We start from the raw sequence: 16,030 nt of genomic DNA, 5'->3' as shown, positions 1-16,030 counted from the left end.
ATTTTAGATTTCTGAATTTTTATTGGCAACACTAAATTTTTAATTTTTCCCTTTTTTAAGTTTTAATTTTCAATTAAAATTGAATTGGTTAAATTTTGGAAAGTAGTATTAGCAACTTGAAAATTATTAATTTTTAAGCGATTTTAATTTACTTCCAATAATTGAAATTTTAAAGTGTTTGGGTATAAAAAAGTTTTAATGGCACAATTTTTCTTGCCTAAAATTTTGTTCAGATTTAAATGAAGTTCTTATTCGTTTAAGTTTTAACCGTTTGAAAGTATACAACTTTTGATTTTTAACGTTTCCCATTTAAAATCACTATATATTTCGGAAGGTTTTTATTTAAAATAATTTAATTCATTTTTCATTCTAGAATATCAGAAGCTTGGCATTTGTAAGATTCAATTTAGTTTGCAATATTAAAATGTCAAATTTTAACCGCTTTGAATTCAAATTATTCAAATTTAAAAGTCTTCAATTTTTAATTATTTATTTTGAACGATTTTAATTATAAAGAATACAATTTCAATTACTCCTAATTTTAAATTATCCAATTTCCAAAATTTGAATCTTAAATATACAATTTATAACGTTTTGACATTGTCAGATTTAAACATTTCTAATGTAAGATTATTCTAATTTCGTGATTCTCCAAATCAAATTACAATTCTTTAATTTTTAGCGCTTCGACTTAGAAATTATACAATTCAACTTCGTTTTCTAATTAAATTGTTCAAAATCGTTCGTATATTTTTCAAAATTTTAAGAGCTTGCAATTCGAAATTATTTATTATTAACTATTTTTTAAAAAATATATAAAACCTTATATTAAAAAAGTGCATTTGCTGCTATTGTGCAATAAAACGCAAAGAAGTTGCAAAGAAAGTTAATTTTTTTTATAAACCGGAAGAAGTGACGTATATGCATCGGGAGAACCGGGAGACGAAAATTAAATAAAAATGGCCACCCTGATGAGACTTTTTTGCTACTCTTTTTTAAAAATTAGAACGGAAACATTTAAGAGTGTGTTGTCCGAATCTTATCGCGAGATTCTTTTCTTTTTTTCATTTCCAAGAATTTCTTAGGTATTGTTTAATTATATTGTAGTTATTATAAAAAAAAATTATATCAATGCATAATGTACGTTTGTTTTAAAAGAGGATCCGAGATGTTGGGCAATTTTGGACGAGGATTGGAAGCCGAGTTTGAAACGACAAAGATACTTCCTGAATAAAACAAAATGCACTCTTTGTCGGCAATCGGGTCACCTGCGGGCAAATTGTACAGAACCCAAGAAAGGACCTATATGCCACATGTGTGGAGTAAAAGGACATTATGAAACCAGATGCCCTCATAAAGTTTGCCTCACGGTGAGAATATAGAATTAAAAAGTTTTTTTTTCCTTAAAAAAATATATTAAAAATTCTATTAACGTATTATCGAAAAGAAATATTATTAGTATTTCGATTAAAAATTTTTAATAAACGACAATTTATTGAATCTGACAATATCTTTTCAGAGTTGGATGGTTACTTGTTGCAAGTAACTAAGTTACTCAAAAGTTACGTTATTTGTAACTTTTAGGGTAAATTCGTTACTGTTTTTTAAATTAACTTGTAACATAACTTACTGACGATGTTTCTATTAACTTGAAACATTAATTTTAGTTACTTTGAAGTTACTTTTTTTTGGTATATTTCGTATTAAGAGAGGTTTATGGGTCAGTTATGGGTAGAAAATATGTCTAATCAAGCTAGCACCTCCAGAAACGAAATTCCCAAATTTCTTTGTATCAGAATTTTGGGCTTTTTTGGGCTCTTGAACGCACCAACAACCAATTTCCAAAAATCACCCCTACTGAAAATAAAACAACTCCCTATGTAAAAACACAAATTCGGAAAAAAAACAAAGAACACCAGAATTTTGGGCTTATTTTGGGCTCCCGAATGCACGAAAAAAAATCCAAAATCTATCCCCATTTTCAAAAAACCAAGCCCTTGCGAAAAATAATATTTGAAAAAAAAAAAAACAAAATGCACCATTTTGGCTCTCGATTGCACCACACAAAAATTCAGAAAAACCACCCCTATGTACAAAAATACCAACCCATTAGTAAAAGCTTAAACCTTGATGTTGGCATTTTTGAAGAGCCCAAAAATCAGACTCCATTTGCACCTTAAAATTCGAAAATATCAGAGACTCTAGTAATACTGTAATATTCCGAAAAAGATTATTTTTTGGCATTTTTGGGCTCCAACCCTTAACGGCTAAAATCAACCCCTCTCTATCACGTATATGTGACTTTGTAAACAAAAAAACTTTTAGAGAATTTTCTAGCGTCAATGGAGTGCGATTTTTGGGCTCCTCGTAAATATCCACTCCGATTTTTGGGCTCCAACCCTTAACGTCTAAAATTAACCCCTCTCTACCACTTTGTCAAAAAATAATCTTTTTGAGCATTTTCCAGTGTCAGTAGAGTCTCTGATTTTTGAGCTTCTCGAAAATACTTACTCCGATTGTTGGTCTTCAACACTTAACGTTAAAAAACAGTCCCTTGTTAACAATCAAACATGATTTTGTCCAAAAATAATCTTTTTCGTAATATTACAGTGTTACTAGTGTCACTAATATTTTTTGAATTTTACGGTGCAAATAGAGTCTGATTTTTGGGATCTTCAAAAATGCCAATTTCAAGGTTTAAGTTTATACTAATGGTTTGGTATTTTTTTAGATAGGGATGGTTTTTCTGAATTTTTGTGTGGTGCATCCGAGAGCCCAAAATAAGCTCAAAATCGGGTGTATTTTGTTTTTAGCGAATTTTATTTTTCTCAAGGGGGTGGTTTTTTGAAAATGGGAATAGTTCTTGGATTTTTTTCGTGCTTTCGGAAGCCCAAAATAAGCCCAATTTCGGGTGTTCTTTGTTTTTTTCCGAATTTTAGTTTTTACATAGAGGCTAGTTTTATGTTTAGTCGGAGTGGTTTTTCGAAAATTGGTTGTTAGTGCGTTCAAGAGCCCAAAAAAAAACCCAAAATTCTGACGTGTTTGCTTTTCTGTTTCTTTTAATTTTTATATAGTGGAGGTGCTGGCTTAATTCATGTCAGTACCTCCAATCGAAATGTGAATTTTTATAAAAAGTAGTAGAGCCCGAAAATCGGCAACACAGCCCAAAAAAGCCCGAAATTCCGATACAAAGAAATTTGGGAATTTCGTTTCTTTAGGTGCTAGCTTGATAGACCTGTAGAAAATTACTCTCTTTTCGTTGAGGATTCAGCTATTTTGTTGGAAAATCCATCTATTTTGATTGAATTTAACTGTGATTAATTTCAAATTAAAGTCTTTTTTGGTTAAAATAATATAAAATGTTATATTTTCCGTAGAGAATTAATCTATTCTGTTTGAAAATGCAACTACTTGGTTAATAATTCATGCATTTTGTGAATAACTTAACTATTTTGGTAGAAAGTTCATCTGTTTTGTAGAAAATTCGTCTTTTTAGCTTAAAAATCCATCAATTTAGTGGTAATTTTTGTTCTTGGTTCAAAACTAGGCTTATTCGTTGAAAAATGCATTTCTTTTGGTAACAAAATCTCTTTTTTTTGGTGTTGAAAATTTAACTCTTTTGGTAGAAAATTAATCTAATTTGGTTGAAGGTTCGGCTATTTTGTTGAAAATTCGTCTATTTTAGTTGAATTCAACTGTACTCGATTTCAAATTAAAATCTTTTTTGGTCGAAGTAATGTCAACTATTATATTTCTTGTTGAGAATTCGTCTATTTTGGTTAAAAACTCAACTAAATTGGCGTATTTAAAATAGTTGGATGAAAACGAATACTTATGTTGAAAATTCAAATCTTTTGTTGAAAATTTGTCGTTTCTGGATGAAAATTTAACTACTTGCTTAAAACTTGAAATGCTTCGTTAAAAATTCAGTTTTTTGGGTGAAGATTCAAAACTTTAGTTGAAAATTTAATCATTTTGTTTCAAATTCGTTTTTTTTTCTATAGAAGATTCGAAAATTTTGGTAAGAAAATTCAACTATTTGATTAAAAATTAACTTTTTTGTTGGAAATTAAACTCTTTTGTTGAAAAATCGTTTTTATTTTATTTGAAAATGATAGAAAAAAACACTAGTTTGCTGAAAAAGGACTTTTATGCAGAAAATTAATGTTTTCGTTATGAAACTCTCACCATTTGGTTGAAGATTCATGTATTTTGTTAGGAATTAAATTGTTTTTGTAGAAAGTCTAACTTTTTGGTTAAAAAGTAACTTTTTTTGTTTGAAAATTTATGTTTACGGTTTGAACATGCAACTGTTTTGTAAAAAATTTCTTCTTTTTGGCTTGCAAATTTGACAATTTAGAGGTAATTTTTTTTCTTGGTTCAAAGTTTGGCTTTTTGGTTTCAAAATTTAGTTCTCTTTATAATAAAATTTCTGTTTTGTTGTCGTTGAGAATTCATTTATTTTGGTTGAAAATTCATATATTTTGTTAAAAATTCACCTATTTGGGTATAAAGTTCAAGAAGTTGGAAGAAAAATAACAAAATATTTGTGTTGAAAATTCAACTCTTTTATTGAAGATTGTTGTTTTTGGTTTGAAAATTTATCTGGCTTGGTTACAAAATTTTGTAGAGGGTTCAGCTATTTGGTTTAGAATTGTTCTTTGCTGAATGTAAATTTGACTACTTGGTTAAAACTTGAAATACTTCATTAAAAATGCAGTTGTTTGATTGAAGATTCATAAGTATGGTTGAAAATTAAATTATTTTGTTTCTAGTTAGTTTTTTTCATAGAAGATTCGAATATTTTGCTAAGAAAATTCAACTATTTGGTTTGAAATAATCTTTTATGTTGGAAATTTAACAAATTTGTTGAAGATTCGTCTTTTTGGTTTGAAAATGATATAAATATCAACCAGTTTTTTTAACACTAACTTTTTTGTAGAAAATTAATATTTTTGGTGTGGAAATTCAAAAAGTTGGTTGAAAATTCATGTATGTTGGTCAAAATTCAATTATTTTTGCAGAAACTCCAACTGTTTGGTTAAAAAGTAACTTTTTTTTTGAAAATTTATCTCTTTTATTGAAAAGTGTTGTTTTTGGTTCGAGAGTTCATCTTCTTTGGTTAAAAAAATTCTGTAGAGGGTTCAACTATTTTGTTGAGAATTGTTTTTTTTCTGAATGACCATATTGAACTGTTTGGTTAAAACCTGAATTAGTTCGTTAAAAGTTCAGTTGCTTGGTGGAAGATTCATAACGTTAGTTGAAAATTTAATTATTTTGTTTCAAATTAGTTGGGGGGGGGGGGGGGCAGAACATTGAAATATTCTTGTAAAAAGTTAATCTATTTTGTTAAAAAATAAGTTTTTTGTTGGATATTTAACACTTTTGTTAAAACTTCAATTTTTTGTCGAAAATTCATCCTTTTTGCTTGAAAATTCAACTCTTTTGTTCAGAAATTTTGTTTTGGTTTGAAATTTCCTTTCTTATCGGAAACAAATGCATCTTTTTTTGTTAAAAGTCCAACTGTTTGAATAATGTGTCTGAAAAGGGTTTCTTGGTTGGAAATTGAACTCTTCTGTCGAAAATTCGCCTTTTTGGTTGAAAATTCGACTAGTTTATTAAAAAGTCATCTATTTTTTAAAAAATGCAATATTTTAACATGAAATGTTAGAAGTTTTAAACGTTTCAAATTGAATCATACAAAAGGTGTTTTGTCCAAAATATGAAACATTTTATGTATTTTTCAACTATTTCATCAGTCGAAAGTTATGATTTGGATAGTACCGCGAAACGGGGAAACAGAATTGCAAACATTTAATGCGTGAGTCGTGACTTCAACTTGAAATTCAATATGAAAAATAATTTTTAAAGTCTGATCGTAATTAAATTCAACGAAACGAGTAATTCTGGCGATCCTGCCAAACAATAAGGAAAAACAAAACCCGTTCCGAATCTGATACCGTAGGGCGTAGACTATTCTCAGTGACACATTTACTATTTTGTACTTACTTTAATTAATGCCTATTTGTTTTAAAATTAAATTTTCATGAATCGTCATCTTCGTTACTTTGCTTTTTAAATTATAAATTTAAGGAAGTGGAAAAAGGTAACTTTTTAGAGAATTTGAAGTTACTTCATCTAGTATCTATAACTAGTTACAGTAATAAGTAACATAACTGCAACTTGTTACTCAAAAACGAACTTACCCGAAAACTTCATCATTTGCAAGGCATTAAAATTAAATTGTTCTTTTTTCTGGTTTTTAGTGTGGAACAAAGCAAAATACTTTTAGGCAGACATGTGAAACGTGTAGCAAGTTAACTTGCACACTTTGTCGCTCTCGTGGTCACAAAAAAGATTCCTGTCCTGATCATTGGAGGCAGTATCACCATACTGTAAGTAGAAATTGCTTTTTCTGTGCATATTTATGGCTCTTAACCCTTAAAGGGCATACTGGGTATAATACACCCAGCGACTTATTTGCGCTTTAACGAAACGTACCAAATTCAATAAAATGGAACATATGGCGCCAGGTTAACAAATGACATGAAAACCTATTTTTCTATGTCATTTTCACATAATTTCGATTTTTATCATTTTTATACGCTGTTTAGGATCAATAAAATTGTTTAATCATGCAAATTACGGTGTTTCATTTTTCATTGAATTGAAGCTTTTATTTTTTAGAATAAATACCTTCTTTGGAACGAACACTGTAAGACTAATTTTATTTTTGAAGCGCCGTATCTCGGAAGTATTCGAGTAAAGTTTTAAGTAAAAATATGAAAAAATTAAAAAGTTATGAATTTTAGTGTGAAAGAAGTCATTTTTTAATTTTCTTTCCAAAAAGGATTTTTTTAACTGCTTTAAATTTCAAAAACTGTTATGAAATCCGTTTTCTCCTTCAACTAGGTAGATTAAACATCATTAATTGATTTTCTTGTAAAAAACTATTCAATACCGTCGGCACAACACGTATGAATACACTTGGATGTAGAACACCCAGTATGCTCTTTATGTAATTTTACGGAAGTGTGCCCTTTAAGGGTTAAGTTCTCAATACTTTTTAATTTTGCCTATTCACGGTCGGAAACTTAGATTATTTTAAGATTAATAGTCTCGAAATAATGAGAATAAACGCAATTTTCAATATTTATTTATGATTCCAAATAAATTGTATGATTATCAATTAAGTCTAGAATTAATAATAATTGTTTCGAATTTAATAATTCAATTTGTCATCATTGAAGCACCTATGTTTTCGTCTGCTTTTCGCTTCTTTTATGACGTTTGGAATTGTTTAATTTTGCACTCTTCAAGTTTGCATTTATTAATTTTTATGAAAGTTTCCAATTAGAAATCATATAATGTTCAACGTTTTTAGAATAATTGAACTTTGAATATTTAAAGTATTTAAAAGTATTAAATTTTGATCGATGAAAATGACAGTACTATGGCACTTATTATTAAATTTTGTCATGTTTTTAAATTTCTGTAATTTCAAACCCTATTGTAAAATAGTTTAATTGTTGAGCCCTTGAAACTAAACAAATTTTTAAATTATAGTTTGTAACGTTTATAACGTATACTTCTTAATGCTTATTTAGAATTATCAAATTAATACGGGCATTAAATTTGATCTTTATCAGTTTTGGATGGTTCCAATTTTAAATTTTACTATATAAAAACAAGTTTCTCCTCCCCACATTTCCCCTAACTTCCCCTCGCATAATTTCCTCTCACTTCTGGGCTACGAAATACTAAAAAATTAAAAGCCCTTTAAATTTTGATGATTCTATTAAAATTCTTCAAATTTTGAACATTGAAAACTTGGAAATATCCTAGTTTTTTTACGAGAACCTTGAATTAATTTTTTTCTTTCTTTTAAAACAGTTATTTGATTGAAATTCGAAAAGTAATTTAAATCTTTTGGTCTATTATGAAAGAAACATCTCGTTTAAAAGAAATCTTGCTAATGAAAAGATATTTATTTATCAAGATATAATTTATCTTTTACTCATTACAGAATAAATAAATAAATTTCTAGACATTTTCTGTAGACTTTACCAATTATTTTATAAATTGCAATTAACAGCCTTTAATATTGCGAATAATTATATACGTTTTTTATTTCATCTCCGCTAACAAATGTTTTTTTTACGAAATTCAAGCTAAAAAATTATAAAAATTATTAGTTAAAAATATCGATGTTAATTAAATTTCAGAACTGAAGATCCCAAAATGTTTTAAAATATTTCAATGGATTTGCAACATTTCACAAAGATTTCACGCATTTAATTAACGCACCAGATTAAAAATATTTCACAACGATTTCACAAAGCTTTTAAAACTTTCAAAATATTTAAAGGATTTCGAAGATTTCCAGCGGTTTCAAAATATTTTACAAGATTTGAAAAGATTGCACTAAGATTTCAAATAATTCAATTATTTCAAAGAATAAAAAAAATGTCACAAACAAAGATTTAAGAAAAATGTCATAAATATTTCAAAAGATTTTACAAAGATATCACCAAAAATTGTCAAAGATTTGGAACATTTCCAAAGATTGTAAAATTTGTAAAAGATTTTAACGATTTTCAAGATTTTTCAAAGGTTATAGTAAACCAGATTTCAATAGATTATACACAGATTAAAAATATTTTAATGATTTCAAATTAATACGAAACATTTTACAAATATTTTAAACCAATAAGAAAGATTTCATAAATATTTTAAAGATGTTAAACTATTTCAAAAGATTTCAAAGACGACTTCTGTTCGTAAAAAATTAAGAATTTATTTATTATACCTAAAAAATAGTCCTAAAAATTGATTGAAATACCTTGAGAGCTTTTGAAATCCCTGAAAATCGTTGAAATCATAGGAAATGTAATAAAGCCCTTTAAAAGTGCATTGCAATCTTTTTAAATGTCCCAAAACATTATAGGTCCTATAAAGTCCTTTCAAATCTTCCGAAATTCTAGAGCATTTTTTAAAACCTCATGAAATTATTTGATGTATTTAAAATCATTGAAATGTTTAAAAAAGGCTTCAAAATTGGTAAATCTCTTAAAAATATCTTGGAATCTTTTGAAATATCCTAAAATATATTGTTTGAAATATATAAAAAATTCCTTGGAATTTGTTAAAGTATCATAAAATATATTAAATTCTTAAGAATCCCTTAATTCTCGTGAATCCATTCTTTGAAATTCTTTAAAATATTATAAACTCATTTGACTCTTTTAAAATATCTTGAGACTCTGTACGTTCTATAAAATCGTTAAAAATCTTCCGAAATTCTAGGAAACTATTTAAAATTGAAAATCCTTTCTTTTGTAGTTCAATATTCATTGTGTAAACTGAAAATGTACCTATTCCAGTTGCAGATTCATAATTTTAGTTAGAAATTTATATCTTTGCTTGAAAATGTTATCTTTTTTATTTCATCTTTTAGAAATTCCTTGAATTCTAATTAATGTCTTGAAAATTCCTTGGAATCCTTTTAAATATATTCAAATATTTCAAGTCCTTTTAAATGCTGTATAGCTTTCGATAATTCCTTTCAGTCCTTTAAAATACCCTTTGAATTCTTTGATTTTTAGTTAAGTTTTCAATATTTAAATCGATCATTTTTTTAGTTAAGAAAGTTTTAATTTTTATGATTCTGAAGAATGGTTGTTAACCGGGAAGTGACCTGAAAATTGTTTTTCTTTATAGAGGCCACCATGAAATTTTTATACTGATTGTGAGAATTTGACTTAATTTTTGGCGAATTTTGGCATCGCGCAAAGTTTAAGCGCGCCGAGGAGCGCGCCCATGGCGCGCGTTTCCGCTCTCGCGCATCATGCTCGTTTTTGTACGTTTAAACTTTAAAAACGTGCATTTCGACTGCATTTTCTCAAATATCATAAATATTGTAACTTAAATCAAAAACTGTGATTTAAACCCCTGATGGATGGACTGAAGTCATAAATTGGAATTGAAATTCCAATTCTGCGGCTTTGACGATTAATTTCTCATTGCGACACTCGAGCACGAATATAAGTTTTTTTTTATTTACTAAACAGAGATATTAAGCCGTAGGCCTAATATTCAACTTACTGTCCTACTTGATTATTAATTATCTAGAATATTTTGCGTCCAATTAAAACATCATTAATATAATTTGGAAATCTTGTTTAAAATCAATAAAAATCCCTATGAAAACTTACAGATATATTAAAAACAAAAATTGCATAGTTTTAAAAATGATCTAAGTTTTTGAATTTTGGTCTAATCGAAAAATTTAATTAGATAATCTTGATATCTAGTAGGAATTTTGATTGACAGTATCAGAAAGTTTAACAAAAATTTCTAAAACTCAAAAAAAATCAAATTTTTCAAGAGGCTCTTATTTAAATTAATTTCAAAACAGGCAGGGTTCTGCCAAAGATATTATTTGGCTTAGCACTTGAAATTGCAGAATCTTTTGGGGACGAAATATGTTATTGTTTAGAGAAATTTAGGCGATACGTATTTTTCCGATTTGCAAAAAAAATGTCTAAAATTGTTTGCGTATTTGAATGTTGTGCTTTGTTTTTTAAAAACCTCATTTTTTTCTTTAAACCCCTATAACTTTTGACCTAAATGATGCTGATAAGATGCCTTTCTGATATAAAAAAATATTTGTAAGAAAAAAGTGGGGTTTTCCAGAAAATATCTTTTCTTCATGTTTTTTAATTTTGAAAACATTAAAAAATATATTTTCTGGAAAACCCCACCTTTTTTATTCTTCCACATATTAAAAAAATCTACTTATAGAAGAAAGGCATCTTATCAGCATTATGCGGCCTAAACTATTTTTTAAATATCGTAAAAGAGTAAGAGACATTTTTCATAGAACTTTTTTAGATGTGCAAACTTTTATCTTGACATTTTTTGATATACGTCATTGTTTCCAAGAAAAATTAGAAAATTCGACTATAAAAAAATGAATTCTTCTGGCTACAAAACTTAATTAGCAAGCTTCAAACTTATAAGATATCTTCATTACCAAAGTACAAGTTAAAAAAATGGTAAAGAATTTGAAGGTGGGTTTTTTGAAAAAAAATTATTTTTAATTTTTCAGAAAAACCGCTACCATTTTGTTAATTTTAAATCTACTTTTCAAATTATCGGCGCGTTTTGAAAGAAGAATATGAACGCTATTAGAATAAAAAAGAAAATAATAAGTATCTCAGTTAGGACAAAAGTAATAGAGGTTTAAAGAAAAAATGCGTGTTTATTGAAAAACAAAACCCACAATTCAAAAACAACATTTTTCGTCCACGAGCTATTCTGTGATTTCTAGTGTAGGGCCTTGCCTGATTTTAAATGGATTTAGTCACTACATTTTTTTATTTTGATCGGAGATGGCTGGTTAACGAACTTGACCTTCATTTTGGGACCATAAAAAGTGTATCGCAGGCAGACTGGATTGGACAAATCCGTCAAAAGTTAGAATAGTTACTGCAGCATTTTGCTCTGGTTTAAATTTCATCTTTCAACATTCACAGACGACATACATTCAGACCGACACTCAAGAATGAGAATGTAAAGATTATATTTGATCTTTCAGACTACCGAAGCAGACCACCACCCACCAAAGAATGCAAGCGAGGTCATGAAACCCTCAAATTCTCTCTTTTGTTGCAACTGTACGATGCGAGGACACGAATCATCTACGTGTAACAAATATCGTTGGACACAACACTATCCTACACCCGCTCATATCACGAATTATAACAAATGTAATCGGATGTTGCCAATCAGTAGTACTAGAAAACCCTTAGAAGTTGTAAATTTTACCGAGTCTCCGAGTAAATCGTCCTCAAATTTCATTAATAACAACGAGCTTGAAAACATCAGTCGTGAAGAGTTGTCTCAGTCCCCAAGAAAAGATTATTCGACCTCGACAATCTCAAATTTTGAAGCTAATCCAGGCAAAATACTTTTCGAAGTCAAGTGTGACAAAGAAAGTTTGCACAGAATTACAAAAAAATCCAATGAGTTAAGCAAACGTCAAGTTCAGATAGTTCTGAGCGATGTGAAGGGCGCAAAACTAGAAGGATTAATCGCAGGAACTTTTAGGCCTGAAAGTTTCGAAAAACTGTGTTCCCTTATGCATTGTGATATTTGCATTAAGCTTGTCGAAGGTAAAAAAGTGGTAATGAATGTAAACCATTATCAGCCTATCATCCAAAATTCCTTCTTTGAGAAAATAATTTACTTTTGGGCGCGACTTTCGGACGAGGATAAGTTAAATATGAGATTCAAATTGCCAATGATAAAAGAGGCTCTAGTTCGTAAGCTGGAAAAATCATTGAAATCGCTTGAAAAGCTATCGGGTAATATAGAAAGTATTTACAAAAGATTGGAAGGTTCAAAAAAGAAGTTAAAATATGCAGTGAGACCCAATTTATCTAAAAGACAGGAAAGAAAGCTAAGTGTTCTCATTAATTCTCAATTAGTTAGAAGAAAATTAATCTTTCAATTACTCTTAAAAAACAATTGCGCTCAAGAGAATGAGGCTCTTCCAAACCTTCGGAAATTGCATGCAAATTTACAGGCAAATAAATCACCTGTATCTGTGAACGTCTATCTTGAGATATATTACTATTACACTTTGATTTTTGGGAACCAGACACACCCGAATTTAGAGGAGATGGTAGAAAAGTATTTGGCCTCGAAAAGAGACAGTCCAAATACATCGATTGGTAATTCAGTTTTGAGTGGAAATTCGGAAGCTGCTGTTGAAGAGTGTAGTGGCGAAGATTTTGATCAACGACAGCATTCTGATCAAGAGTATATTAATGAAGAGCACGTTGATCAACATGTTGACATTGTTGATCAAGATTATGTTGACCAAAATAATGTTTTCCAAGAACCAGTCACGCCGAGACGAAGTTTACATCAAACACCTTCCCCATGGATTCCTCCTTTATTAAAAAAGAATCCATTCAATATTCCTAAACAATTTTACCCCGAACAATTGGGTTACCCTTCACCGGGTTGCAGCAACACTCCACAAACACGACCCAGTCAGTTTGAATTGCCCGTCGACGAATTCATCCCGATATCTAATTATCAGCTGCGTGAATTTCCTGAACCAAGTCCGCACTTTAATAATAGAAGAAGAGATCCCAGAGAGTACGGGAGGAATCCGATGCACAATTTTAAAACGTTCAATCCTAGGGCTCCGCAAACACCCGACAGGCTCGTCAGCGAAGCGTCTTATCTTATGAATAGAGCTCTTCAGTTCAATCTACCACATTTACAAAAAGCGGGGATTCAATTGGGAGAGTTGATTAATCAAAATAGGGTCCAGTGGAAGCATATTCATCATTACAGGACTATGATTAATTCGCAACATCCAAGGGCTTTTAGGTAATCCTTGCTAAATGTTATCGTTTTAATTTGAAAAAAGTACTACGCGTGGAAGAATGTGGTGGAGTTTTACATGGGTATAGTAACACTTTGTGATTTAGATGAATGTTTATATGATAATTTTTCCACGAGTGACCTTGTAAATATGTACACTGTACAGTGTGTCAATGATAATGCTGAATATTTTTAGAAATGCACTTCATTGGGACGGAACTGTTGAGCCTCTTTAAATTCATTCATGGCGTTTATACAAATTCTTTTTTTTTCTATGACATTTTTTTGACAAGTATTTTGTAAATTCTTCAGAATTGAAAACTTACGTAAAAGGAATAGAAAAGGAAATATTTTCTGTAATTGCCTCATGGAAGTACCAGAAATGATCAACGATGAAGAAAATGTTCTAAATTCTGATTAGTGCGATTGATGTTTATGATGTAAATTATTCACTTTGAATAAATAAAGTAATTGGGAATACATAATTTTTTGTTTGTATGAAATTATTTCAAATGATAGTAATTATATTATTTTTAGGAATCGGTTAAACAAATGCAGGGTTTATTATTGCCAGATTTTACGCTCTTTTTCCTACACCTTCATTTTTCCTTTTTTTTTTAAATCGTCTTTTTCATCTGTGCTCAAGAAATCATCGAAAAAATATCTATAAGTTTGTTATGAATCATTTTTTTGTTTTGAAAACAAAATTTTTCTTCTAAATCATATTTATAAATTTAATTTGAACCATTTTTTGATAAGAAATTTTTGTTATAATCGTGAAAAATAATATTAAAAATAAACCAGTTAAATTTCTGGTAAAAAGAAACAAGGTACAATGAAAGGTTTAATAACGAAGTTGTTTGTCAAAAATAGATCTAAAAATTAGCTTTTGACTTTTTGTTAGGATGCGCACTTTTTTAAATTATAAAAACAAAAATGAAAATACTTACGTTTCAATAGCAATGCACATTACATAATCATGAAAGATAAAATTTGGACTTTATTTTGTTATAGTATGTGAATAAGGAGTCCCGAACCAAGGAGAAAAATTAATGTAATATAAATTTAACATAATAAAGTTGAATGTAATATAGAAAAGATCACGTTTCGGATAAATTGTAATCGAGTGTGAAGCACGAGATACATGATAAGAATGTTTTCGTTAAAGCCAAAGGAGCTTTAACAAAAGAGAATTCACGATCAACAAATTACAGTTTTCGATGGTTTCACCTTTAATTTTAAAAGGCATTTGCACACATTTGAGGCAAGTACAAAGACCAAGCGCGATTTTTTTTACTGACAATTTAACTATAATATTTGCATATTTATGATTTCAGTTACAAATTTACCTCGTTGGTTAAAAATGTAAATATTTGGTTGAAAATGCATTTTTTGTGGTTGAATGTTAATTATTTAAACTGAAAATGTAACTTTTCCATTGAAAACTCATCGTTTTAGTTGAAAATTTATCTCTTTGGTTGGAAATGTAACTTTTTTGTAGAAATTCATTTTTTTTTCTTGAAAATCAATTTTCCTAACTGCAAACGTAACTATTCCTATTCCGACGGAATCATCCAAATCTTCCGAAATTGTAGAGAATTATTAAAAACCGTATGAACTTTTTTTTTAACTCCTTAAAATTATTAAATTCCTTGGTAATGCCTTTAAATCTTTTTAATCTCTTGAAAATTCTTTTGAATTTTAGGAAATAGCATAAAATATTAAAAATCCTTCACAAATCTATTGAAATATCTTGACATTTTTTTGTCTCTTGAAAGTTCCTTGGAAATTTTTAAAATAACATAACATCTGTCAAATCACTTAATGTTTTAAAAATGTATTGAAAATTCTTTTGAACCTTTTAAAATATCCTAAAACCTATCAAATTCTTTAAAATGCCTTAATTCTCGTGAATACATTTTTTGAAATCCTTTAAAATATTATAAAATTCGTCTAAATCTTTGAAAGTATGTATACTTAAAACCTATAGTTCCTATTAAATCAATCCAAGTCTTCCGAAATGCAAGGGAATTATTTAAAATCATATGCAATTTGTTTAAATCCTTTAAATCATTAAAATCCTGGAAAATTCCTCGAAATTGTTATCGCTCTTGAAAATTCCCTTCAGTCTTTTAAAATATCATAAAATCCTTTGAAATCTCAGTAAATACCTTCAAATATTTACAAATCCTTTTTAATCTTTGAAATCCTTTCATTTTTTTAAATTTGTTAAAACATTACAAAATTCGCTGAAACCCACTGAAACCCCGTGGAACCTCTTTCAATATCTTAAAATCTATTCTAAATCATTTGAAATTTTTAGCAATTTATAGAAACATGTATTATCAAATCTTTAGACATTAATATCTATTGAAATTCTTTAAAAATCACTTGAAATCCCATAAAAATTCTTTAAAATCTTTTACATACTCCAAATATTTGAAGCCCCTCGGAATCATTGAAAATACTCTTCTTTATTCATAATGTGTCCCCTAAGGGTTTACATGACTTCCATTCCTTACAATCATTCCGTTTACATCTATATATTTTTTACAATCTTATCCTTTCTATATATACAATTATTTACAACTATTTACATAAAGTCTTATATCTAGTTCCTGCGATAGCG

General features: G+C 28.7%; 1 protein-coding gene across 2 annotated transcripts in view; it reads left to right on the top strand.

The window, feature by feature from the left end:
- The window catches only part of LOC117170627, a 42,669-nt gene that overhangs the window by 15,789 nt on the left and 10,850 nt on the right, over positions 1–16,030 (top strand). Inside the window, exons 3-5 of one of the 2 annotated variants that reach the window (XM_033357531.1) lie at positions 1,159–1,370; positions 6,267–6,395; positions 11,600–13,886. In XM_033357531.1, the coding sequence (XP_033213422.1) occupies positions 1,159–1,370; positions 6,267–6,395; positions 11,600–13,411 (2,153 nt within the window). In that variant the 3' untranslated portion in view covers positions 13,412–13,886. Of the gene's footprint in view, positions 1–1,158; positions 1,371–6,266; positions 6,396–11,599; positions 13,887–16,030 lie in introns of those variants that run through there. The other variant, XM_033357530.1, reaches the window with a different exon arrangement.

This window comes from Belonocnema kinseyi, chromosome 4 (genome assembly GCF_010883055.1).
Source record: "Belonocnema kinseyi isolate 2016_QV_RU_SX_M_011 chromosome 4, B_treatae_v1, whole genome shotgun sequence".
Lineage (NCBI taxonomy): Eukaryota > Metazoa > Arthropoda > Insecta > Hymenoptera > Cynipidae > Belonocnema > Belonocnema kinseyi.
Note: the sequence above shows the minus strand (reverse complement) of the source record. Positions and strands in the feature narration are given on the sequence as shown.